The sequence below is a fragment of the Astyanax mexicanus genome, chromosome 12, assembly GCF_023375975.1.
Source record: "Astyanax mexicanus isolate ESR-SI-001 chromosome 12, AstMex3_surface, whole genome shotgun sequence".
Classification (NCBI taxonomy): domain Eukaryota; kingdom Metazoa; phylum Chordata; class Actinopteri; order Characiformes; family Acestrorhamphidae; genus Astyanax; species Astyanax mexicanus.
In genome coordinates, this window is record NC_064419.1 from 38,779,342 (window position 1) to 38,806,786 (window position 27,445).

At 38.8% G+C, this 27,445-nt stretch overlaps 1 protein-coding gene across 2 annotated transcripts in view; it reads left to right on the plus strand.

The window, feature by feature from the left end:
* The window catches only part of ptch1 (patched 1), an 82,765-nt gene that overhangs the window by 21,299 nt on the left and 34,021 nt on the right, over positions 1-27,445 (plus strand). For both annotated transcript variants that reach the window (XM_007231599.4, XM_007231597.4), the window contains exons 3-13: positions 4,356-4,545; positions 4,812-4,881; positions 5,278-5,369; positions 8,119-8,317; positions 8,454-8,575; positions 9,864-10,011; positions 13,075-13,206; positions 14,572-14,727; positions 15,683-15,781; positions 19,586-19,711; positions 26,911-27,029. In XM_007231599.4, coding sequence (XP_007231661.3) covers positions 4,356-4,545; positions 4,812-4,881; positions 5,278-5,369; positions 8,119-8,317; positions 8,454-8,575; positions 9,864-10,011; positions 13,075-13,206; positions 14,572-14,727; positions 15,683-15,781; positions 19,586-19,711; positions 26,911-27,029 — 1,453 coding nt within the window. The remainder of the gene's footprint in view (positions 1-4,355; positions 4,546-4,811; positions 4,882-5,277; positions 5,370-8,118; positions 8,318-8,453; positions 8,576-9,863; positions 10,012-13,074; positions 13,207-14,571; positions 14,728-15,682; positions 15,782-19,585; positions 19,712-26,910; positions 27,030-27,445) is intronic.

Here is a 27,445-nt window from a genome sequence, read left to right on the forward strand (position 1 = left end):
CTGAGCAGCCTTCCAGCGTTTGAAGGCTACTCGGCTCACCTCAGTTCATCCAGCGAGAAGATCTCTCTCTTTCTGTCGTACGGTCACGTCTTTCTCGTTGACATCTGAGGCCTTTTCCTCTGTAGATGTCTGTTGGTGTTCCCAGGGCCTCTAAATAAGGAACACGCTAAGCCGTTTTAGGACATAATCGACCTGGCCCCAGTCAGCATGTTGAAGCTACGCTCGGGCTTGGTCAAAGCTGCGATTAATGATGGATATTATAAACATGCCCCTAAAACAAGATCAGATGTGAGCGTGTTTTGGGCCCAGGAAGAAAGCCTGCGCTGTCCTAATGCTTGTAGACATTTTTTCTCCCCCTCGTCTTTCTTCGCCGACTGGGTGGTCCCGCCTCGGAGAAACACATGGTTATTTTCATGTTTAATTCAGTTACAATGGCTTCAAAATGCACAACTTATGTCTGTCTTGTGAACTAAAAGCCATTGTTAAATTAGATTAAAGTTTATAAACTGGAACATATTGTTTTGCCCAGCCCCCCAAACTCCCCCACAGTGAAGCCGCTTAATCTGAATGGCAGTTTTGTTTGTAGGCAGAAGAAATGTTGATTCTGAATTGAGATTTATTTGTTTAGATATCTGGCTTAACCCCCTGAACCCAAGGTTGATTATTCAGCTGTCAGTTCTAATGCAGAAATTGTCCTAAATTGTTTGGCAAGAGATTGGTGTAGCATATCTTATGGAGTCCCACAGGGCTATATTTTAGGGCCTATGAAACTATGAGACGTTAATTACAACAGTAATGCAGTTAAGAGAGTGGAGAAATGTGGATTGCAGGGTCTCAGGGATTAGAATGTATTATGTGTGGTATTGGGACACTGTATTTATGAATAATAGTATTCTGCCATGTCCCATCTCCCAAGCTTGTCTGTTTTTTGCTATTCTTGCCAGATGCCACCAGTCACAATTATTACCACCCACTGCTCTGTCCACTGTGAATAATAATCAACCTTCTATGATGTATTTCTGGTACATGGGACCATGTGGATCGAGGAAGGTTAAATATCCACACATTTAACTGATTAGTCTTGTGGCCTTAAAATGTTGGTTCTAAATTGTGATTTTAAAATCTGATCAAATGTCTGGTCCAAAAATGAGTATAAGTAGTATTGGAACCATCTACTTAAAAGCTTAAATATGTCAATTATTGGAAGATTACAGAGAATTCTGTAATCTAGAGCTCATACTCTATGATCACACAAAATTACAGTGATTATAAACTTAAAAACCAGAGAAAACCTGAGGGAATTTGCATGATCCAGCAAGTACAAAAAGTTCCAAACGATTTTGGTTAGCACTTGGAGCAAGTGTAGCGGTTACACTCCTTTCCGTACAACTTCTTTTGTATGAAATCCAGCTAAATTGCCCTCCCTGCACTCTCTGTGAGGTCAGATTGTCAGACTGAGTCATCACATCCCTTTCCAATCATACTTGAAATGATTTAGCTATGAGTGTGTTGTACTACAGAAGTTGGAAGCTGGAAGAGACCTCATGTGATGAGTGTGTTACGCTGTGTAATCTGAATCATATCTGTGTAAAAAAAACATTGGTAAAAAAGGTCCTTGTCAGTCAGAAGGCTTTTTCCACTGTTAATTGTCAACAAATGCACTGGTACAGCTGTTTATTAAGGGGGATTACTGCAGTGCTGCAGTGGTGTGAATGTCAATTACTGGAAGATCTGTTGATTCTGTGTAATCTTATTTAAAATGTAGCTGAAGTCTTGAGCAGGTGTTTGAATTTCAAGGGACAGGAAATAGTATTGTGTCCCGTGACTTTTGCCATGTCTCAAACATGCTACAGAATTAACCTTCAGAATATGTGTGTGGGGCTTGACTTTACCTACATTTAGGGCTTGCTCCATCTTGCTTAACAGTTCATGTTACTTTGCTGTGGTTCAAATCCGTTTCATGCAGCTTGCCAGAGCCCTGAGAGAGTATAAATGGCCTTGCTCTTTCTGGGTGGGTAGATGGCGATTTTTTACCCTCATCACTCCTAGGGTGATGTCGATAAGCACAAGGGGTCTGTGAGCTGATGTATCGGAACCTAGTTGCTGCACTTTCCATCCTGCGCTGTGATGCTACTCTGCAATGCTAGTGTACATCAGCAACAGTTGGAAAAGAGGCAGTGGCTGACTTCACATGTATCAGAGGAGGCATGTGCTAGTTTTCACCCTATACCGTATACAGGACAGGTGTGGAGTTCCCAAGTTGTCCCCTGAGGTAACAAACACTTCATGATTAATTTACATACTGCTGTACTGTCAACTTTTTATATATGGGAACCCAGATGTAGAACGAGTGCATGATCTGTCGCTTGACGTGTGAAAACCCCTTTTAAGCAGGTTGGCGTGATGCTTTAAGTAACTGGGACGCCAGCTTGAGCCGTATTCCCGGGTCCTCCAGGGTCCTTGATCCTGGAAATGGAGAAGTTTTATTTTCTCAGCGGGCAGGTAGAGCAGGCATGAAGAATCGACAGCTTTGAGAAGCAGCTTTGGACAGCTTTGGACGGCGTTCAGCAGGCCTGTTTGAAAGGCGGCTTTTGTAGCAGTGTGAGCTGCTGCGTGTTCGTGTATCAGGCTTAAGTGTGCCACAGGAGAACTTCTCTGCCCAGGCTCTCTGTAAAGCATCACACACATACACACACACACATGCATATGCATACACATACACTGAGTGCCACTGATTACACTCATCAATCATGTGTGTCTGTTGGAGATCTGGTGAGCAGGGTGCATATGCACATGCATGCGCGTGAGGGTGACGCCTTTAAAAGTGTTGTTTGCGTTGGAGCAGTTTGAGTTTGAGGTCCTAAGTGTACTTGTACTCATTCTGAGAGTTTATGTGCTATTTTACTCACTTATAGTAATATAGGGTAGGAATTATCTGTTTTTTTGTTTGAAAACAGATTTTTTTTTCACATTAGAGATGTTTAGGAAATCATTGGGATTGTTGTGTACTGTACTGTGTATTGTTGTGGGCATACAAGTGTTGAATTATGTCTCTATCTTTGTTAACATGCATACATTTTTACACTTTACTCACATAAAAAATAAAAGAAATAAAGCATTCGAGATCACTTATTATGCATGATAAAAATGTACTACTTTTACTAACTGGCTGTTTTCCAGCTAATAGATGAACTGTGCAGGGCTAGTATAGTAACATTAGCCGAGCTAACTTAGCATTAGCATTTGCTTGTTTATCAAAAGGCTGAAAAAGCTCTCTCACAAGATCCACTGAGACTTTCTACGTCTCGCTTACATATAGCTTTTATTTCATGTACAGTAGTACAGTCCAAGTGCTACATGGTGCATGGTGGAGTAATCTTAACAGTGCTCAGAGTCATGAAGCACCTGTGTGCAATTCTGGCTGGTTAAATTTTGAACATTTGATTCTTTTCAACTGTAAATTTTATCTAAACTAATGTAAGCTTCTCTCTTATTTTATTTCTCATTCACTTCCTATATTCAAATTAAAAGCTTATAAATGTTTAAAAAATTTAATCTTACAATGTTTTATAAGCAGCAGAGACATTTCACAGTTTTCAGCGATGGGCCACTGCGCCAAATCTGTGTAGCAGAAACACTGTAATAATTCAGAGTGGCCCAGCAAGCTAAGCGCTGCCACTATTGCTATCAGGAGATAGCAAGCTCGAATCCTGTTCATGTAGCTTGCCATGAGCTGCCGGAGCCCTGAGAGAGCACAATTAACCTTGCTCTTTCTGGGTGGGTAGATGGCACTCTTTCCTCTCATCACTCCAAAGGATGATGTCACTCAGCACAAGGCTGTGTCTGTGAGCTGATGTATAAGAACCGAGTCGCTGCGCTTTCCTATAAGTGCACTGTGTTGCTACTTGACAATGCTGCATCAGCAGCAGTTCAAAAAGAGGAGTGGCTGACTTCACATGTATTAGACGTGGCATGTGCTAGTTTTCACCTTCCTGGTGTTGGGGCATTACTAGTGATAGGGGGAGTCCTAATGAGTGGGTTGAGTAATTGGCCGTGCAAATTGGGGAGAAAATGGAATAAAAATTAGAAATAAAATTTGAACAAGAATAAAGCTGTGTGAAATAGAGATTGGTATTGTTTTTTTAGAATCAAGATATTTTACATAGTAAATATAATAAATTGCATCGAATCTTATGTTGAGAATGGAACATTGTATTAAATCTAAGATTGAACCTAAGATTTACATTTTATTCTGGATTTAAAAGCAGAATTAAGTTTATAAATAAACTGTTCTGAGTCAGATGTGTCTCACATGTCTTTAATTTCTCTCTCTCTCTCTCTTCCTCGCTGTGTAGTGGATGGCAGGGTGAACCAGGAGCTGAAGTATACGCGGCTCAAGATCGGGGAAGAGGCCATGTTTAACCCTCAGCTGATGATCCAGACGCCTCGCGACCAGGGTGCCAACATTCTGACCACGGAGGCGCTCAAACAGCATCTGGACTCAGCCATCAAAGCTAGCAGAGTGCATGTTTCCATGTACAACAGGTACAAATACAAGAAACATATTTTTAACATGAGTGTTTTTTGTAAAACATTAAATTAGGGCTGCATTGGGGAATAAGCTAGCCAAGCCAACCAATTGCATTGCTGTGTATTGCTCTGGAAGCAAAAACACGCAAGTTTAGCTATCTGTAGATTGTCCATAAGTTATAATGTATTTAATTTATTAGCACTCAAAAAGTGCCCTTGTCTTTTTTATGAGCAGTGTTCAGTGTTTAACACTAACTGTTTTATTTGTCTTTTCTTCTCAGGAAATGGAAGTTAGAACATTTATGCTACAAATCAGGAGAATTCATCACGGAAAACAATTTAGCTTACCAGGTGAGGCAGATCCACATATATTTATCTCTATATATGTACACTCATTGTCAAAAACTGGTTGCACTCAGAATTAATGAACAGACAGGAATAAAACTTGGTGGGTAGTCATGGTAGGTCTTCATTACAGCTGATTTGACAGCCCAGTGTTATGTTAATGAGATCCTGTAATTAGTGGCTCTACTTTTAAATGAATTAGCGTAATTAATTGCCGTATATTAGGAACCTCTACAACATTATGCTAAGAAACCATTCATGTTGCATTACACATGCTTTCTGCACTACGTCTATATGTGTAGTTCAATAAATATAGCCTATAGCAGTCTACATTTTTTTTATATAATTTATACTTCCTGGTAACTTTAGTCTTTTTTTCTGATTTCCTTTGTCTCTTTGCAGATAATAGAAAATCTACATCCCTGTCTGATCATTACACCTCTGGACTGCTTCTGGGAAGGAGCAAAGCTACATGCAGGCATAGCCTACCTCTCGTAAGTAACAATCACTCCACTTTTTTAAAAGTATTTTGTTTTGGCTTTTGGCTTAAGTTTAGTTTAAAGTTTAGTTTGTTTAAGTTTGTCTTTTTGGAAATCTTAATTTTAAAATGGGCTTAAAAGTTATAAATAATGAGACATCAATGAAATCAAACTTCAGTCCAAATAATAAGCGTCTATGGAACCTTAAAGAATCTCCCAAAGGTTTTGAAAATGCCACAGGCAGTAAATATAACTTTTATAACGTTTTTTTTTTCACATTGCATTTCGCAATTTTCACATTCCATATGCAAGCTAATTTACTGACTGGAATAAATGGCGTTATTTACGGTTCTGGGTGGCACTATTTTAAAGTGCATTTATCACTTGATTTCTGTAGGCATGGGAAAGTGTGCATTTAATAACGACCTCAGTTCAGTGCACTGGACCCTATTTTCAGTTTAAAGTGTAAATTTGGTGAATGTAACATTAGTGAAAAGTCTTAAAAAGCTTTATATTTAATATCTCCATACCTGCAAATACCCTGAATGCAGAAACGTGCTTGCGTCTGAGCGGCGGAGGCAGTCGAAGGATAAACATTGATTTGGCCGGATCGCTTTGTTGTGTTTGTGCATGAGAGGGCTGAACTGGTCCTCTCTGAAGGCCTCCATTGTGATGGCTCTGTGGACTGGGCGAACTGCTCTGGGCCCCCCACGCAATTGTTCCCCTTCTGCTTCTAATAGCTCCTTGCAACAGTTACGCTCAAATAAATAAGGATTTTACTGTGTTCTGGTTGGGGGACTTGGAATAATGACCCAAGCCTGGTTAGGCACATACAATGTGGTCTGAGTCATGGAGGGCCAGCCAGAGGAGCCTGCTCTGAAAGGAGGGAGAGAGAGAGAGAGAGAGAGAAAGAGATGTGGCAGAGATGGAAGGACAGCTGGTTTGGTGGGTGAGGAAGAGCTGACATGGCCGGACCATGGAATTGTAGTGGAAGAGGAGTGGAAGAAGAATGATAGCACAAGGTTGAAAAGGGAGAGGGAGTGTGGATTCTGGGAGCGAGGGAGGACATTTGAGGATAGCATGCGGACAGATTTAGTGAGGAAGGAAGGGATCTGATGAAGCTGAAAACTCAAAGAGAGAAGATGGCATGGAGAGACAAAGTGCCGGGGGGGGGGGGGGGGTAGGTGGCATACATACTGTAATATATATATACTGTAAGCCAGGCCTGCAGTGTAGTGTAATTAGTGAGGATTGTGCTCTGATGATTGGTTGGATTTTGTGCTGCATGGCTGTCATTATCATGGAATTATTCTAAATAAAAAAGCCAGTCTTGGCTTTAATAGTGTCCCACATGAGGCAAAAGCCAGACCGAGAGCATTCCATCAATGGCTGGATGTTGCCTAATCAAAGCCTAACCCTGTATTTGTTCAGTTGCCTGTGAAACACAGTGGTTCTCCACTCTAAAAACCAGTTTGGTTAAGTCCAATTCAGATACTGCCAGTCCAAATCAGATTTTTGGCACGTTGTATCTAGATTGTATCCACATTTTTTTGTGATAGTTTTTTGACAGCCATCACGTCTGATTTTGCAAATGAGATCCAAACCACATTTGGATGTGGTTACATTTGTGATTCAAATCTGATTAGAACAGACATGTATCAGTCTGGATGCTCAAATCCGACTTATGTGTCTTAACATGACAAACAATGACTCCACCACATCCATAATGAAGGAAATGCAGGAATCCAAGATTAGTTACAGATGCTGAACTAGTTATGAGAGCAACCCATGCAGATATGTTAGCGACATTGGCACAGACAAATCCAATCTGATTATTTGCATGCAACAGTGCTGACATAAAAAAAATCAATACATTTATTTTTTTTATTTAACATTTTTAAATGGTTTAAAGCTGTGACTAGTCTATGTAAGGACCAGCTAGCTAAATAAATGTGCTTTAAACTAATTTCTCAGGAGAAACCTTTCATTATCCTATTTACACACAGTTGATTAATGAAAGATAAAATACATTGGAAAAATAATGCTACATGTATTTCTAAAGTTATACCAGGGTGTCTAGTCTCCATTCATAAAGTTTTAAGAGTTCAGAAATCAGTATTTGGTGGAATAACCCTGGTTTTTAATCACAGTTTTTATGCATCTTGACATGTTCTCCTCCACCAGTCTTACACACTGCTTTTGGATAACTTTATGCCACTCCTGGTGCAAAAATTCAAGCAGTTAAGCTTGATTTGATGGCTTGTGGTCATCCACCTTCCTCTTGATTATATTCCAGAAGTTTTCCATTTGGTAAAATCAAAGAAACTCCTAATTTTTAAGTGGTCTCTTTTTCTTTTCTTTTTTTTTTTTAATTCTTGGTGAGAGATTTCATCACTCATTGGCCTAGAAAAACTCATTGCCTCTGAAAAACTCAGCACAAACAGCAAAGAACAAGCTGGCAAATTGCAACACAGTGGCATAAAAACCAACTACTGTTTTGGAGGTGTGATTGCAGAGCAATACCAATGCACAAGTATAAACGCTCACAGCAACGTAGGCCACTTGCATAGGCAACATTGTAGACTCTGCATTCACTCAGTGCAGAAGTATAAATCAACATTTAAGGTGTTTATGACCTGGTCCAATTTCTCACAGAATGTTAACGTCTCTTGTATTCCCTTAATCCCATGATCTCCAGGTTGTTCTAGTTTTCTAAAGATAGAGCCACTCACAGTTAATGGCTAATTCTTCTGCTTTCCCACAGTGGTAAACCCCCTCTGCAGTGGGTCAACTTTGATCCAATGGAGCTGATTGCTGAGCTGAAGGCAGTGACCCACCTGGTGGACAGCTTTGAGGAGATGCTGGTGAAGGCTGAGGTAGGCCATGGCTACATGGACCGACCCTGCATCAACCCTGCAGACCCAGACTGCCCACTGTCTGCTCCTAACAAGAACTCTACCAGGGTAAAGTTAACAGATTTTACAGAAATCACACTCACACACACAAGTCTAAACCTGTATGAACCCCCCTTATGAGGGTACTTCATATGGTGTATATACAAATAATCCAAAATTTCTCTGCTTGTGTCTGGTCTTCTAGCCGTTGGACATTGCCCGTGTCTTGACTGGCGGCTGTTATGGAGTCTCCAAAAAGTACATGCACTGGCAGGAGGAGCTCATCCTCGGAGGAACCAAGAAGAACGAGAGTGGCAGACTTCTCAGGTAATACTGACCATATATTCTTTATGGATCAATAAAGTATCTATCTACCTAGCCATACATAATACAATTGGACAATTGGGTTTTTCTGCAGTGATTAATTATGACGGTCTACAGGAATCTTCTCACCTTCTGATGTTTTCCTTAAGACTGGTTCTTATTGGAAGTAATGGGCTGGCACTATAGGTACTCGAGATTCCAGTTGAGAGGTTCTGTACTCTGTGCTTCTGGGGTTCATGAAAAATGCTTTGGTCTAACCTGCTGTTATTGCTCTCATTCATAGTGATGGATGATAATAATAGGTCATTGTATTTGAGCAGATTTATTCCTGTTCTTAGATTTGTCTTAGATTTGATGATAGTATGAGCCCACAAACAGGCTATAATTTGTCATTGTTGTTAATGACCTTTTTTTACTTTTTGGCATGTTATCAAAATTTGATCAAAAACAGTTTATCAAAATTTCATGATCAACAAACCAATAGGAATGCTTAAAAATATATTTTTTAAATAATATATTTTAGCATTGACTTTCATTGGAAATTAAGAAGCTTGTTTCTTAATTTCGCACTTGTGAATAGTCCTGTCATAATAACCAATCAATATATGACTATTTATTGTATGAAAAATAATTGAGACAATGTTATCATTTTATACCAATAATGTAATAGTAATAGCATTTTGTATGACTTTTTTTTTTTAAAAGCAAGCAGTACACGTTTAATCATTAAGAATATTTAGACATTGGAATTTGGATATAAAAGTTTAAATCAAATCAACATAAAGTTGATATTTTTGATTCATCACTTTAATTGTTTTTTCTTGCAAAGTAAACACAATGGACAATATTGAATGTCATTGCCAATATCACTACTACTGTTTTACTACTACTACTACTACTACTGTTTTAGAGGTGTGATTACAGAACAAAACCAATGCACAATTATAAACGCTTACAGCAACGTATAGGCTACAAAAATCTTGTATCCCTTTTTTTTTAATTTTTTTTAACTTTCTGAAAACATTTAAAAATTGTAAATGCTATAGTAAATAGTGTATCAGAATTTTATGATGTCTTCAAAATATATTTTTCCATTGATTTCCATTGAAAGTTCAGATTTTTATTTATTTTTTACTTCTCCTGTAAAGTAAAGGTGGAGATATTTTTGTATTTTTGCATGATACAATGCTATGCTATTAACATACAGTTCTTCTCTCTCTCTCTCTCTCTCTCTCTCTCTCTCTCTCTCTCTCTCTCTCTCTCTCTCTCTCTCTCTCTCTCTCCCTCTCAGTGCCCAGGCTCTGCAGACCATGTTCCAGCTCATGACCCCCAAACAGATGTACGAGCACTTGAAGGGCTATGAAGAGGTCTCGCACATGAACTGGAACGAGGACAAAGCAGCTGCCATCCTGGAGGCCTGGCAGAGGAGGTACTCCGAGGTAAAGTCTCGCCCCGACTTCTTCAGCCAAATACAGAATCAGTTCAGCTGAGCTAACCCACCACACATACTTGTAGAAGGAAGCAGAATGTCCATAAAGGTCCTGGTGTTGGTGGTTTTTGAAGCTCGGTTCTGGTGGGGTGTGGGAAGACATTTGAAATGCAGAGGAGAGAGACAGCTGTGGGCGCTTCATTCCCCCCAGAGTCTTCCCCATTTCATCACTACTTACACACCTTTTACATAGGAGAGGGCTGCCCCATGTGACCGTATGAATTATTCTGACATACTATGACATGAATGCTTTCGGAGGTCTTCTCCAAGCATGACCCCACCTGGAACTAATATGCAAATAGCATTTTATTGGCCTACATCAAAGCCCCTCTCACCACACCACTCCATGCCCTGACACTCACACACACTTACACACACACTCACACATATACAGGCTGGGAGTGAGCGTGAGTGTGAGCTTTCCACCTCAAGTCATAAGTAAAGTACACATTCCACAGTCTCTCTCTCTCTTTCTCTCTCTCTCTCTTTATTCGCTCTTTCGCTCTCTCCCCCCTCTTGAAGGTTAGGACCCAGCTGTTTGAGGCTTCAAAAGGAAATCCAGCCCCTTTTTCTCCTCCATATTTAAACACGCCTGCATTATGTGTGAACTTGGGGAGGTGGATCTGCAAGGCCAGAAAAGGTCACGTTTACATCCTGCAGAGCTCCAGAGCCGCCTGTGTGTTTTAGGCAGGCCACTCATCTTTAGGAAGCGTGTATGTTGTTGGTGTGATGTAGATATATAGATACAGGTGGGCTTAGGGTTGGACGATATGGCAAAAAATTCTATCACAATATATATTTTTAATTTCGGTTAAACTACTGTGACTGTATATAATTCAGATTCAATTGAATATAGATTTTGATATGATACATATCTACACTAGGGCTGCAACTAATGATTATTTTGGTAGTCGACTAATCTGATGATGATTTTTTTTTTTATTAGTGGATTAGTCAACGATTATTTCTGATAATAATGGAGAGTCCTCCAGCTCTAAAAATAATTGAAACAGCTAAACATAAGGTTTAAAAGGGCTTTAAAAGTCTAGATGTTGTTTAAACATGGAAAGTACTGATATTTAGTGAGTTAATATGTAATCTGTTGTGTTTGGGCACTGTTGTGTTTGGAGACACAGACTAAGTTGAGTGTAAACTGTGCGACTGAGTCATTTACCCGTCTCCCATTGCACTTCTGTCCCCAACACTTTGTGTAATGCGGTACTGTTACAAATTAACAATTAGTCGACAATTAAATTTGTAGTCGACAAATTCAAATAATCCACACTGTCGGTTATATCGACTAGTCAGTTATATCGACTAATAATCTCTTTTGATGAAAACAGCAAAAACGTAGTACCCTGATGTGATAATTAGTGGTGGGCGATATGGCATCATATTTCAGGATATAATCTAATTTGCGATATTCAAAAATGTAAGATATTATTACATACGATACAACACGGTACACCCCTATTGTGAAGTGCATGTAAAAACACTAACTGAAAATGCCAAACTTAATACTTAACACAATACTTAACACAATGCTTAGCGCAATACAACACGCAGTACTCAACACAATTATTCACACAATACTTAGTCCAGTTCTCAACACAGTACTTTACACAATACTTAGTGCAGTACTCAACACAATAATTCACACAATACTTAGTCCAGTACTCAACACAATACTTTACACAATACTTAGTTCAGTACTAAACACAGTATTTTACACAATATTTAACACAATACTTAACGCAATATTTAACACAATACTTAACACAATACTTAACGCAATATTTAACGCAATATTTAACACAATACTTAACACAATATTTAACACAATATTTAACACAATATTTAACACAATACTTAACACAATATTTAACGCAATACTTAACACAATACTTAACACAATATTTAACACAATATTTAACACAATATTTAACACAATATTTAACGCAATATTTAACACAATATTTAACACAATATTTAACACAATATTTAACACAATACTTAACACAATATTTAACGCAATATTTAACACAATATTTAACACAATATTTAACACAATACTTAACACAATATTTAACGCAATATTTAACACAATATTTAACACAATATTTAACACAATATTTAACGCAATATTTAACACAATATTTAACACAATATTTAACACAATATTTAACACAATATTTAACACAATATTTAACACAATATTTAACACAATACTTAACACAATATTTAACGCAATATTTAACACAAGCAGCGTAACAGCAGATTGAGCTCTGTCTTTATATAACAACACACCTCTTTGCAGTGGTGGCCCCAACTCCCTATAAGTGTGTGTGTGTGTGTGTGTTAGCAGTGTGTGTGTGTGTTAGCAGTGTGTGTGTGTGCTAGCAGTGTATGTGTGCTAGCAGTGTGTGTGTGCTAGCAGTGTGTGTGTGCTAGCAGTGTGTGTGTGCTAGCAGTGTGTGTGTGCTAGCAGTGTGTGTGTGCTAGCAGTGTATGCGTAATGTGTGCCTGTCTGGAACACATTAACCCTCGCAGTGCTCAATCTCTTTCACAGCTGCCGTCCCATTGGTGGCTTGCGTGTGTGACATCATCTGGTCTATGTTGTTTAAGCCCTGACCTCTGCATGGCATAGGGTTACCCTGTAATGTGTGAGTGTGTGAGTCACTGAGAGTTAGATTCTCTCAGGTTCTCTGTGTGCATGTGTGTGTGGTTAAGTGTGAGGCTGAGGTGACCTGTCACTTATTTGTTTCTGGGTAGAAAGTAATGAATGGGGTGTGGTGAAAAAAGACTGAGATGTTAAATGTAAATGTGTAGTGTAAAACAAAAAGCTGGTTTTGTAGTATAATTAGTATTATTGATGTAATGTGATGTATTGTAATCTAACATCTATGTTAGCTTACTTTAATTGCATTTAGTACATTTTAGAAGGCTTTAAAGGGTAAAACAGGATGTTAACCTTATACGTTCTCTCTGTCTTTCCTCCCGTTCCTGTTCTCAGGTTGTCCAGCAGAGTGTGTCCATCAACTCTTCTCAAAAGGTGCTGACGTTTACCACCACCACTCTAGAGGACATCCTTAAATCTTTCTCCAGCGTCAGTGGAATACGGATAGCCAGTGGCTACCTGCTTATGGTACGCGTGTTGTGTTCATCATTGTACTGTGCTCTACTGAATACATAATGGTGTGCGCTGTGCTTGGACCCCAGTGATTGCCGTTTCTGCTGTGATTAGTAGACATCTGCTTAGCTTTTGTAGCGTTTACGACAGTGCACAGCTGTCTGTGAGTATGTTAGCTCAACCATATCCAAACCTCTCCTCACGAAAGCCCAGTGTTTACAGTGACCACCTATTCTCTGCTTTAGCTAAGGTATATTTTCTTAAGATAGATTTGGTGTATTGAAGTATATCCAGGTTCCTGTTTGCTTTTATGTTCTGTGAATTTGTTCATTCCTACCCCCACCAGAATTGAACTAATACACAGAATGTTAAAGCAAACAGAATTATATTTTAATGAAAAGTAGTATAAGGCATTGTTAGTAAAAGGTCTTGTTTTGTGTTATTAACTATGCATTATTAAGTCTTGTTCATTATGTTATGATATTTATTTGCAGATACCAAACACACAGTTTATTAATAAAGAGATCAAACTTACAGGGATAGTCTGAGGCAGGATTGGTCAGTAACAAAATGGCAGGAACAGTAAACAACATACCAGGGAGAGAGAAGGCAAAAAGGTCATACACTGGAAATCCAAACAAGACGGTAAAAAGAGTAGCCAAAAAAACAGAAAAAAAGGGTCGACAACAAAAGAGTAATAAACAAAAGAAAGGCAAGGTAAAAGAACTAGATTCAATACCAGTCAACAAGGAAGGGAAACCGCACAGGTGTGGGTAATCAGAAGCTCGGTGAGTTAGAACGCAGTAGCTTCACTTAATCAGCAGAGCCCGGATGGTCTGGTGTAGGTGCATGCTGGGAGTTGGAGTCTTTAGTGTGTGTATTAGAGTTTTAGAGTTCATGGCAGGCAGACTGACTGTCACTAATGTCAGAGCTGACACTTATATTCACTAAATCACTAATATTTACATTATTTGTTGTAATAATGTACAAAACACAATGTTACCATTCTTTTATGCAAATCATTTGGTGCTTTAATTTGTAATATAATAGGCAATATAATTATAATGTAATAAAATGTCCGTTACACAACATCTACACAAACTTAAGCAAATGTTTGATTAATAAATAATTTACAAATGATTATAATTTAGACTTTATTGATCAACGAACATGGCCTTAATTACCCTCATATTATTTGTGTTCCTTATAATAAAGTGTTATTATATTGTTTATTTGTGTTTATTCATATGTTAAATACTGTACATTAAATAGCAAGTTCACACTAACTGATCAGATGAATGGTTTCTCGTACATATTGCTGTATTTTAATAACAGGTTAATAAATGATTAAATATTAATATGTCTGTTGCTTGTGTGCAGCTTGCCTATGCGTGTCTGACCATGCTGCGCTGGGACTGCGCTAAGTCCCAGGGGGCAGTGGGGCTGGCCGGAGTGCTGCTGGTCACTCTGTCTGTCGCTGCTGGACTGGGTCTCTGTTCACTCATCGGCATCTCTTTCAATGCAGCTACTACTCAGGTACTGTCCTAGTCAATATGAATATTACTGTCTGCATTCTTTATATCGACATGTTTCAGGGTATTTTTGTGATGATGATATCCTAAGGGACATGACTAAACACTAAAAAAGGTTTGGTAATACTTTACTTGGATGCTCCATTGTAGATGCCTATCTGGACAGGATTATTTTCTCAGGGGGACATCTGTAAACAAATATTTCTACTTCTACTCAGTGATAAAACTCTTGCATCCAGACTGCAAGTGAAAAAACATTTGCATAACTTGACTCAAAATAAGCACAAAACATCACCAGTCAATTTATTCTGATTCTTGTGTACAAATTTAAGCCACAAAATCTGCAATTTCTGATCGATTTAAGTCTTATTTCACTCGTGTTGCGACCGCTTTTTATAAGAAATCTTTCAAAGAAAAATGTAGGATTGAATTTCACTGAAAACCATTCAGCTGGGAGTTCAGCTGCATTTAATAGTTAATCTGTTGAATGTACATTTTTTTATGTATCTGTTTAAGGCATCTCCAATGTACCAACAAAATAAAGTGATACCAAATATTACTTTTAATTTCAAGAATATGCTACTGCAATAAATATGTTTAAAAGTTTTATTGAATATAACACTGTCAAACAGTCAGTAAAACACTAATCTGTAAATGTTAGTCTATTTTTGAAAACTTTTTTTTTTTAATAATTATAATAATGTAACAAAGCAAATAATGCAATGTATAAAAAAAATCTATCATAAAACTAAAGTGCAGAATATTTAGTACATTGATATATTTGGACTGCAAACATAAAAAAATATGCAAGAAAATACCTTTAAAACATCATAGTACATTACAAGACAAATACAGAATAGCTTTTCAAAAATTCTAACAATATTACCATATTTTTATTATGTGTTTTTAAAGGGTTCAGTCAGTAATATGCCAGTATATTTTGTTCTTTTTGTGTGAAGGTGCTCCCGTTTCTTGCCCTCGGTGTCGGAGTGGACGACGTCTTCCTCCTCGCTCATGCCTTCAGTGAAACAGGCCAGAACAGGAGAATCCCATTCGAGGCAAGTCACCTGCTCTCTCTCTCTCTCTCTTTCCCTTTCTTTTCTCTCACTATCAGACCCTCATATCCCCCAGAAAACAAGCGACGTGAATCTTAAACGGTTTTCACTGTTCGTTATACACACGGTTCGGACCGCAGATTGTGTTGAGACAAGATAGGAGAGGGCTGAGCTGATATAAACGCTGCAGCGCTTTGCCCACATGCTCTACCTCACTTACAGGAATGTGGGTATACCTGCCCCGGCCTGTGATGTAAGTCCAAACAACCCCCACACTCGGCTTTGATGTGCGGCAGCATCACAGGGAGGCTCCTGGGGGCTCTTGGGGGCCACTACGTGAAGTGTGTGACTGCAGAAGAGCTTGCGGTTGGGGAGGAAAGGGTGGAGATGATTACAAACCCATTCATGGACATCCATGTGCGTGTGTGCATGTATGAATGCCTATGTGTGTGTGTGTGTGTGTGTGTGTTTTCTGCTTAAAGATATGCTAAAGTAATAAATAAATGCCCATTCACTTTAGTTTTGTATGAGAAAATGTCACTAACAAGTAGAGCAGTAAATTGGCATGTAAATAGTGCCTGGCAATAGGATATGCATTACAATATCGGGGTTACGATTCAATATATTGTCATGTATTGCGATACTGAAAGCTAGACAATATATTACAATTTTCTTTTATAAAACTTTTATACAGTCAGAACAGTGGGATCAGATTCAAGTACAGATCCAGCATTGGACGATAAAATATTATGATACTTTGATGTAGCGACATATTTGATATATTCTTACCCCCTTACTACAGAAATCCTGAGATTCTTAATACCAGTTTCAGTACCACAAACAAAAAAAGGACTTCCAATCAAGTAATAAAAAAGGCACAACTGACACTAAAAAATAATAAAAAATCAATAAAAAATGTGGCATTGCATTACTTCTGCATTGCCCAACTGCCGGAAATATGAAAAAAAAAAATGCTTACAGCATAGGTATAATAAATATCCAGACAAAATACTTATTTGTAATATTACAAAAAGTGTAGAATTTAGCATTCAAGTATTTAAACGGAACTACTATGTTATAAAACTCATTAAACCTGTTATCATAAAGTATGCCAATTGTAGTACTCTGCCAGGAAATTTTGTGTACAGACTAGGGCAATATGGGCAATATGAACCTAAAAAATTCATGTTTCAGGCTATTTTAGTTTGGCCTAACATTTAAATAAAAAAGTTTCAGAAATACGCTACTGCAACAAAATGAATCCCTAATTTTATTTGTTGATATTATTGCAAATTATATGATATGGCACACCCCTAATTAAGATTTTTACCAGATTGTAACATAAGTCCATGGTCCAACATGTCGGAATACTAATAATGCACTCCAAATATCAAGGATTGAAGTAAAATAAATGATACTGGACAGATATAGTCTGTCTCTAGTAGATATTTAATGGGAAATGATAACAGTGGGAATTTTTCATTTGCTACAAACAGCAAAAATAGTCGTGCTCTGAAAATATCACGATATTTTAGGATATTTTTGCAATATTATTGCATATATGATATGATTTGGCACAACCCTAGTATAGACCATTTAATGTATTTTTTTGCTGTGCTTAGATTTAGGTTTAAGTGCTGCCTTCTTTTGAAACAGATTATTATTGATGTCACCCAAAAAAAGACGCATTTTTGCTATTTTTCATTTTTTGGCCAAATGAAAATTTGCCAATTATTAAAATTCAATACTTAATGGGCCAATGGGAGTGATCTTAAATGAATTACAATTAAATATGTTTTACATTGACTTCCATTGACAGTTTATAGTCAAGTTTTTGGCCCCTTATAAAAAGTAATTTTTGAAGGTTGCCAGGTTTCATGCCACAGTAAAAAAACGTAGGCATTACAGTAAGGAAATTCATATGGAGACTTTAACAAAGAGTTAAACAGTAGTATTTGTGTTTGTGAGCGTGTGTGTGTGGGGGGTGAGGAAGAGAGGTGTTGATTCTCTGCAGTGGTGGGGTGTTGGGGAGGGGGATAGGTGTGTGGGGGGGGGGGGTGCTGGGGCATGTACTTGCTTGTGTTTGTGTGCGATTGCGCAGTGCAGGCCTCTTTTTGTGTGGAAAGTAAACAGCGCCCTGTGGGGGGAGAGCCGTGAGCCGTCCTGACTTACAACACACGCTGTGTGGTCCTGCACGTCCTCACACACAGCCTGTACCGCTTAGCTTTCCGTCCTCATCTCTTACACTCTCTCTCTCTCTCTCTCTCTCTCTCTCTCTCACATAAACACACAGTCTCTCTCTCACACTTTTTCTCTCAAACTTAATTTTTTTTTCCCCCCTTCCTTTCCCACTCTACACCCCCTTACTCTCACTTGCTCTCCACCTCCATGCGTGTGAGTGTGTGTGTGTGTGTGTAGAGGTGGAGTTTGGAACAGTTTCTTATCCTTCTCAACACTCTGAATGGCTTTGAAATGAAGAGCGAGAGCTTATCCTAACAAGACAATAAGCCAATCATGTTTCGCTGGCCCCAAGCGGCTTTGTTTAAAAGGATATCTCCTGCCTTTGATGGAAAATATTTCTGCATGAGCGAGGGATAAGGGGAGGGAGGGAAATAAATCTCTTTTCTTTTTTTTTTTCTTTCTCTCTTTTTTTTGCTCTCCTTCAGAGAAAGCCACATAATAGTGGATTAGAAAGGAAAAGCTTTTCATCAGGACTTCAGCTCATTAAGTTGTCATGGCAGATTCAGTGATTGCGGGCTCTCGCGCTTGGAAATAGCAGCTCCCCAGCTTTCACAAGTCAGCTCTTAAACTGGGGAAGATAAAGCGCTGTTCGTCTGCGGTGCTCGCTGTAAACAATGTGTGTTTGATAGAGTGAGGCCTGTTTAATAGGGAGGTTTGGTCCATCGTGTTTGGACATCTCAGAGACATTCCCCACTTCCTTATGGTGACCTCATGGTGCCTGCTTCAGAAAGTGCTGTTGGGAGTGTGTAAATATTTCCCAGCAGGAGTGTGTGTGTGTGTGTGTGTGCATGGCTGTTCTTATCGTACTTGAATCAGAGTGGCTCCATTTTACAGACCTGTATCCGGTGCATGTGGGGGTCTCTGTGTTTAGAGTGGAGCTGTTCAGTGTTTGTTAGGAGGGTGGTTTAATTCTGTTTCACATTGCATAAAGTTTGATGTAGACTGTAAACAGTGTTCCATCTCTATTTCTGTCATGCTGGCCAGACGTGACGTAGACACACGCAGATACTTAATACGCTTAATAGATAAATTAGCAAGCTAGATTCAGTACTCTGCATTTGCAACAAAGAGGTATTTATAGTAACACAGACAGGTATGGGGAATCAGAAGCTCGGAGACTGTGAACGCCATAGCATCACATGATCAGCAGAATCCAGAAGGTCTGAGTGCATGCTGGAAGTTGGAGAGTTTAATGTGTGAATCAAGGTTCAGAGCAAGCAGTCTGACAACGTCAGGACCGACAATTTCACATATAGGTCCAGAGAACACAGTTCCACTGCACCACAGCTCAATACTGGGTGGCTTTTTGCCCCTATAGCACACACAAGGCATTATGCATGGTGCCAATATATTCATGTTTATCTGCTGAATTATAACAGACCCTCAATTTTCATATCGTTGCATCCACATTTATAATAATCATGTTAATTCATCCAAAATTGGTGTAGTACTATTTTTGTATTATGGTACCATATGCATTATGGTACACCGATGCATTTCTTCTTTGTGTGTGTATCTGGATAAATTAATGTATGTGTAACATGGTGTGTTTATTTTTTGTTTCAGGACCGTACTGGCGAGTGTTTAAAGAGAACAGGGGCCAGTGTGGCTCTGACCTCTATCAGTAATATCACTGCTTTCTTCATGGCTGCCCTCATCCCGATTCCAGCACTGCGGGCCTTCTCACTACAGGTATGTATAGTGTGTGTGTGTGTGTGACAGTTGTTGAATATGTTTTTTTGTATACATGCATATATACACTACTGGTCCAAAGTTTTACAAATTTGTGTCTCTTTATTTTTGATATTTAAATGCTTCAGGTCCAGTTATTTACAAAAAATGGTACAAATCCCAGCTTTTCAAAATTCATTTTTTTTTTGCCAGGGCCTTAAAGAAAAGTAACTAAAAACTGAAAAAAGGTAATTTTAGTATTGTAAAAAAATATTGTAAAATCATATATTGTTTTTAAAAAAGGGGGTGATTTTTAGGATACAATTCATTGGTCAACAGCTTACAGTTGGTTAGTAGCAATAAAAATAATAATCTGAGTTTTGGAAATGGATTAAAATACAAAAGTCTTTAGTAAAGAAGTGTTGAAACCGATCATTTTACTGCACTCTCTACTGCAGCACTTACACACAGCACATTCACACTCTCAGCATACTAACTAGAAAAAGAGAGACCATGTAAAAGAGAGAACTAATAAAACATTTTAAAGTCTTTATTACAGATCAAGCCAGAGAGCCGTGAATTCTGTTTCCTACACCTTTAAAACACTCGAGAAAATTTGCACAGGAAGAGGTTTCAGGTCAGGTCTGGCTGACCCACATGGCAACAGCACCTTTAGCTCAGCTTAACATGATTGGACTAGGTCTCAGTTTCAGCAGTGAAGAGAAGAATTATAGGTCTGACAGGTGAAGAAGTGCAGTAATAGATTAATTGTCATTGCTAAGATGAGAACATTTTTCTATAGGACAAAAAAAATTGGGGTGTCCTAAAACTTTTGACGGGTAGTGTGTACTCTATATATGTGTGTGTGCCTATGAAAGCACTTGTGTATGCCTGGACTTGTGTGTGGGGCCTTCTGCTCAGTCCTTAGCCTACATTGACTCCAGATTTCTCTGGGTGATTTTTATTGATTTCATTCATCAAACCGAGCGTGTGACAGGTTGAGGGTTGGTGTGGCCCGTAACCCCCCGCTGAGCCTGATTAGTGGTACAGCCCCTGTGTGCCCAGATTGTGGCCTGAGTACACGTAACTCAATCCTGGGGGGGAGGTGGCGCTCTGTGGCATCTTTGTGGGAGGTTGTTAGAGGCTGGGGCTTGGCAGGGGTTGGGATGAGTTTGTGTGTGTGTGCTTGTGTGTGTGCATGTTTTTAAACAGCTGTTTTTGATTTGTGAGGGGCTGGCTGGTGGTGGTGGAAGTGGGGCAGGGTCTGGGCGGAGTGGGGGTCTGCCCACAGCTGGTGACTGAGCTGGACTAGGTGAGGGGCTGCCCTGTAGTGCAGCAGCAGCAGCAGCTGGAAAACACACAGTATTATAGAGCGTTGGTGTGTACTAGCTACGGTTAGCCATGTTTATAAAAATATAATAGACACGTATCAAGTATCAGGTAAGTTTATATTAGGTATTTAAAGAAAAAGTGAAGAGGCATGTATTTTACAGTGCTTTATAAATACATTTACAATTTACCAGGACTTAACAGAGAGCTGTGGGGAATGCCAGGGCCATAAACAGCTGATATAAAGTCTTGCATGAAGCACTGATGATGGTGACAATCACATAGAACCATATATGAAAGTATTTTTTTATACAAGTAATGAGACTAATAAATTAGCAGTACATAGTATTATAAATTGTGTAATACCTTAATTGCACACATAAACACTTAAAGATTAAGGTAAATAACAATATAAGATAAGATACAGAGCCTCACTATTGAGCAAGTATATGCAGTGTTTTTAAATTGTAATATATATATATATATATATAGATTTAATAAAGTCAAATTAAAATGATACCAGTACTATTACTGCTACTGCTACTATTATTACTACTACTAATAATAATATAGATTTTTATAGTTTTATATATTTTTAAAATCTACAATATTAAAATAAATACAATAACGAATAAAACAAAATGTATGATATAAAATAGATTTTGATGTTCTTTTAAGGGTATAATTACTACTAATAATACATACATACATACTGTTTACAGCATAATAATGTTTATTATAAGAGTAGATGTTCTCTTTTACTCTGAAGATGTACTAACTGTAATAATAATTATAAAAAGAATACTAATAATATTTAATAGGCAAATAATAAACATAGTTTAATATACAATTTATATGTATATATATATTTATAGTTAAATTTATATGGTCAGTTTATATTTGATGCCAATACTAATAATGATTTAAAAAAAGTAAATGTAAAGAGTTTAAATTTAAATTAAATTTTATAAGAAATGTTAAACAGTTAATTATAATAATAATTAAAAAAAATATATATATATTAACATTTTTTGTTTTTACTTTGAAGACATTTTTCTATCGCAGATAGCTTTTTAAAAAAATTCGTATTTAATATAATTTATATTATTAAAGAGTAGAAAACAAATAAAAAACTTAGAAAAGGAGGTGTGTGTTTTGGAGTGTGTGAATTTTTATGCAAACCACACACTTGCAGTATTGACCAGTCTGATGAGGTTACCTCACTAATCTCGTCCATCTAAAAATGCATCTGGGCCCAGCCTTTGTGCACACGTTCACACACACACACACACACACACATACACACACTCACACACATGGCACTTAACCCTCCGACCTTTGGGTGAAGGCAACTCGCTGTTGTCAGTCTGCGCAGCTGTCAGGCGGAGATTTGTGCTCTGTCTCCTCACTCTGTTCAATAAAAGCATTCATATAGCTATCAGCATCTCACCTAGAGGAACACACCTGGCGCTCTCCCCACTTATACACAGTCAGAGACCACCTGCTGGGCTGCTGCTGCTGCTACTGTGCTCTAGGCCAGCGATTCTCAACTGCTGGGTCGGGACACGAAAGTTGGTTGTGGACACGTTCTGATTTTTATATATTTTTAAATAAATGCTAATCTGATTTCAAACTTGTCTTTTATATTGTGTAATAGGAAAAGACAGAGAGTTTCTTACTAATGTACTCTGAATGCAGAGATATGCAGAGAAGTGAAAAACTGGTATCTATATTCAATAATTCTATAAAAGTCAGTTAATAAAAAATGTGTGTGCCGGGCTGAGACCAGTTGAGTCCCCAATTGACAATGTTTGGGATGCTATTGGATGGATTATCAACAATCCTCCTCTACTGCACAATCTGTACTGCACAATCTCTACTGCAAAATCTGCAGGAGCTGCATGAGAATTTTTATTTTGGCTGTAATGTATGGATAATCACAGGACACCTTTAGGAACCACTAAAACTCCATGCCCAGATGTCTGGCATGTTGCGTTACACATTTATTACACACTACTTCTGTAGGTGTAGCCCAATTAATATGACCAAGAGTGTAAATATTTATGAATTTATAGTTCCTGATAACTTTTATACTTTTTAAAAATTCCCTTGCATTGCGAGGCAATATCATTTCAGATGCTTCTGGGTGCAGCTATTTTTGCAACTATTTCTTTGACGATTGCATGTGTCTTTGTCTGTGTGTGTGTGTGTGTGCGCGTGTGCGTGCGCGCGTGCTCTGCTTTGCAGTATGTGGTATCTGGCAGCAGCAAATGTGAAATGTGTAACACGCACACACGCAGAGTAAATCTGGTATTAGCATCTGTGGATGGATGGATGGATCGCACTATGTCTGTCAAACTCCACACTGTTTATGACGGCAACACAGTCCAACTGGCATCTATTCGACAGCAGACACACACACCCGCGCGCACACACACACAGTGTTCCCAAGCCTCCAAAAGCCTCCAGCAGACTCCAGAAGATTGGACGATTTCTCACTCGTACTCTGGAATTCAAACTTGGGTTCCTTCCCCTTTACCTGCATCCTGGAGAGGACCCAAAAACCCGTACATGACATCTGAGAATGCACTGTTTTTAGAATCGCTGGCCTGCGTGCTCGCTCAGCGCTACGATGGAGTCAAAACACTCGTCCCTATCTCCCAGCAGTGTTTTCCTCTCTCTCCTTTTCTCTTTCTCTTTCTCTCTTTCTCCCTGTCTCTCACTCCCCCTCCACTGAAGCACGGGGTGATAGCACTCCGTCTTTCTCACCCTTATCTGTTTCCTGCTGGCGAGAGATAAGGCAGAGTCCGGGACGCACTATCGATCTATGACGACTTCGCACGGTAGTGAGACACACTGTTCACATGACTCGGCCTGTCGGAGATGCATTTGGACCGGCCGTCCTCGACACAGAGTAAAAAAGAATAGTAAAATTTGAAGGATTTAAAAAAATTTAAATTTACAAACAAGAACAGAGAAAGAGACAGGAAAAGAAGTAGAAAAGCAGAAAAATATCAGTAGTGAGATACCCAACATTCCCACAGCCATCCATAGCAGGGAGTCCAGAATCCCTGTCACACATACAGAGTAACCTTTACCTGGATTTACCCGGCTGTTATGCTGAGGAGCTATCGTGTGAACCCAAATGTTCGAATCAGTTGTGCCACATATGTATGTGTGAACGCAAATGTCTGAATCACTTATAACAGGCATTACCTGGAGGAGCTGTATGTGTGACCCCAAATTGTCTGAATTAGTTGTGCCACACATTACCTGGAGGAGCTGTATGTGTGAACCCAAATTGTCCGAATTAGTTGTTCCACACGTTACGTGGAGGATCTGTATGTGTGAACCCAACTGTCGGAATTAGTTGTGCCACACATTAATGTATCTGTATGTGTGAACGCAAATATCCAAATCAGTTTTATCAAACATTACATAAAATTTATACTAGGAAGCTGGCTGAATAAAGTACAGGTAAAGGTCCGATTGAGCCCATGTTTGGACAAACCAAATTATTTTCTGAATTATTCCCTGTGCACCTGTGCCTTTTGCACATTACAAACTTGATCCCACAAACCACTTCAGGAGGAGTTTGGGAATTATTTCTCTGCTAGTAAAATAGGGCTGCAACTAATGATTATTTTGGTAGTTGACTAATCTGTTTATCATTTTTTTTAATTAGTCGATTAGTCAACGATTATTTTTGCCATGTCCTCCATCTCTAAAAACAACAGAAAATCAGCTAAACATGAGATTTAACAGGCATTTAAATGTCCACATGTTGTTTAAACGTGGAGAGTACTGATATTTGGTGAATAAATATGTAATCTGTTGTGTTAGGGCACTTTTGGAGACACAGACCATATTTCGTCTGTCCCCAGCACTTTTTGTAATGTGGTACTGTTACAATTTAATGATTAGTCGACAATGAAAGATTTTAATAATCAACATTGTCGATTATATCGACTAATCGTTGCAGCCCTACAGTAAAATAGATGGTCAGTTGGTAATTATTAGTACTATGCAGTTGTTTAAAGTTTGAGATGCAGAGGCTATCGTTTAGTGTGTTGGGTTCAGTGTGTGTAGTTTTGATTCCTCACCACTAGTGTGTACAATTCATTTAAAGACCAGAGCCCACACTGATGTGTGTGTGTGTGTGTGTGTGTGCCAGCCTTTACAGAGCCTCCTCTGTAGAGCAGCAGTTCTCTCATTTATACAAACTCACTCTTTATTTTCTTCTCTCTCTCTCTCTCTCTTTCTCTCTCTCTCTCTCTCTCTCTCTTTCTCTCTCTCTCTCTCTCTCTGGATCTCTCTCTCTCTCTTTTTCTCTGGATCTCTTCACCAGTCGTTTTTTAGCCGCTGTGTGTTTTTCAGTCAGACAGACATGCTGCAGCTTCTTCAGAAGAGTCGGGCTCGAGAAGAAGACGCATGATTTGCTGTTTGATTGATGTGTGTGAGACAGGACACTGAAGGAGAGATGATAAGTGAGGGATGAGTAAAGCGGTGAGGATGTTGCTTGGCGTGTCGGCTGGCAGCGGTGAGCAGGCTGGGAGCTGGGAGGTGTGTGCTGAAGAGTAGGCCTCTTTCAGCTCCTCCAGGCTGTGCTGGGCCGCTGGGCTCGCTGGGTGGTCTGGCAGCCGAACACAGAGCCAGTCTCCACCCAGGAACAAAAAACAAGCAAACCAGACCAGGCATGCTACAGTCTGCCTACTTTCTCTCTCTCTTTTTCTCTCTCTCTCACTAAATCTCGCTCTCTTTCTTTCTGTGTTCCCCTCGTTTCTTTTTTCCTCACACTGAAAAAATACTTTCGGAACGCATTTTGGTATTACACTACACCTGAATTAAAATGAATAATAACAGACAAAGGAGCATAATTAATCATACAGTGTATGCAGCCCACAGAAGCCCAAAACAAAGCTGCACTGACCTGTGGGATATGCTTTTGGGGCCTCCTGCATATACAGCTCTAGAAAAAAGAATTAAGAGCCACTCAAATGATGCATAGAAAACAAGTTCATATTCATAAAGTTTTAAGAAAGAGTTCAGAAATCAATATTTGGTGGAATAAACCTGGTTTTTAATCACAGTTTTCACATCTTGGCATGTTCTCCTCCACCAGTCTTATACACTGCTTTTGGATAACTTTATGCCTTTACTCCTGGTGCAAACATTCAAGCAGTTCAGCTTGGTTTGATGGCTTGTGATCATCCATCTTCCTCTTGATTGATATTCAAGGGAAAACATCATAATTAACTGGGAGCATATATACAAATGGAAATTATACTAAGATATTAATAATGTACAGTATTATGAAATGTTTTGTTGTTTTCAAAGCATAAAAAGATCAAGTCTTCTACAAGAAGAAATTAACATTAATATTTTATTAAATATTTTTTGCCTTACCTTTATATGTGCTCAATTATTTATTCGTGTTTCATTTTAAGTTTTTTTTTTTCTTAATATGTTTAGTTAAGCAGATAAACAGTATTCAAACTGTGTATTAAATTAAATTCCAGTAAAAAAAATAACAAACCCTGTGATTTGATGTGGTTTGTGTGCTCTAAATCTGCAGGCTGGTTTTGCGTTTAACTCTGTACAGCTGTGGGATCTAATCAGAATGTGCACCTCAGGGTTTAATTCAGTATTTTCGAGTTTTATAGTGGATTGTCAGCCTCTCAAATTAAAGCATTGTCACCCAGAGAGTGGCAGAGTGAGGCTGGGTGGTGCGTGTGCTGTGTTTCTTATTTGTGTTTAGTTTTTTACTTCAGATCCAGGCAGTTGTTTTGAAACTGAATTTGTTCAGTCAGTGCGGTTTTGGCATCGACTGCAACCCAGATGTGTGTGTGTCTAACTGTGTGTGTGTGTGTGTGTGTTTGTGTGTGTCTCAGGCTGCTGTGGTGGTGGTGTTTAACTTCGCCATGGTGCTGCTCATCTTCCCCGCCATCCTCAGCATGGACCTGTACCGCAGGGAGGACCGCCGCTTCGACATCTTCTGCTGCTTCGTCAGGTGACACCCCCACCCAGTCTCACCTCCATACACCACTCTCGCTGCTTTTCATGCCATCCCTCCATTAATCTCAGAGCTCAGAGGCTTTGTGGCATTTCTTGGAAAGTGCTCATTAGCTCCAGCTGCAGGAGCTCCATTCCAACAGCACGCATTCAACCAAACCCACACAGACACAGCCAGCAGCGTTTACAGTGAGGGAGGATGGGACAGTTACCAGTTCTGATGATACATAAAAACCCTTAAAAAGTTTTTTAAATAAAAGTACAGGTACTATTTTTTTTATTTAGGTAAAAAGTATTTAAGGTATTTAAGTATAAATGTACATGTGCATAAATGTAAGTCAAAAAGTGTTAAAGGACAAGGTTAAAAAGTACGTAAATTAAACGAGTAAAAGGTAAAAGTAGGTAAAAAAAAGT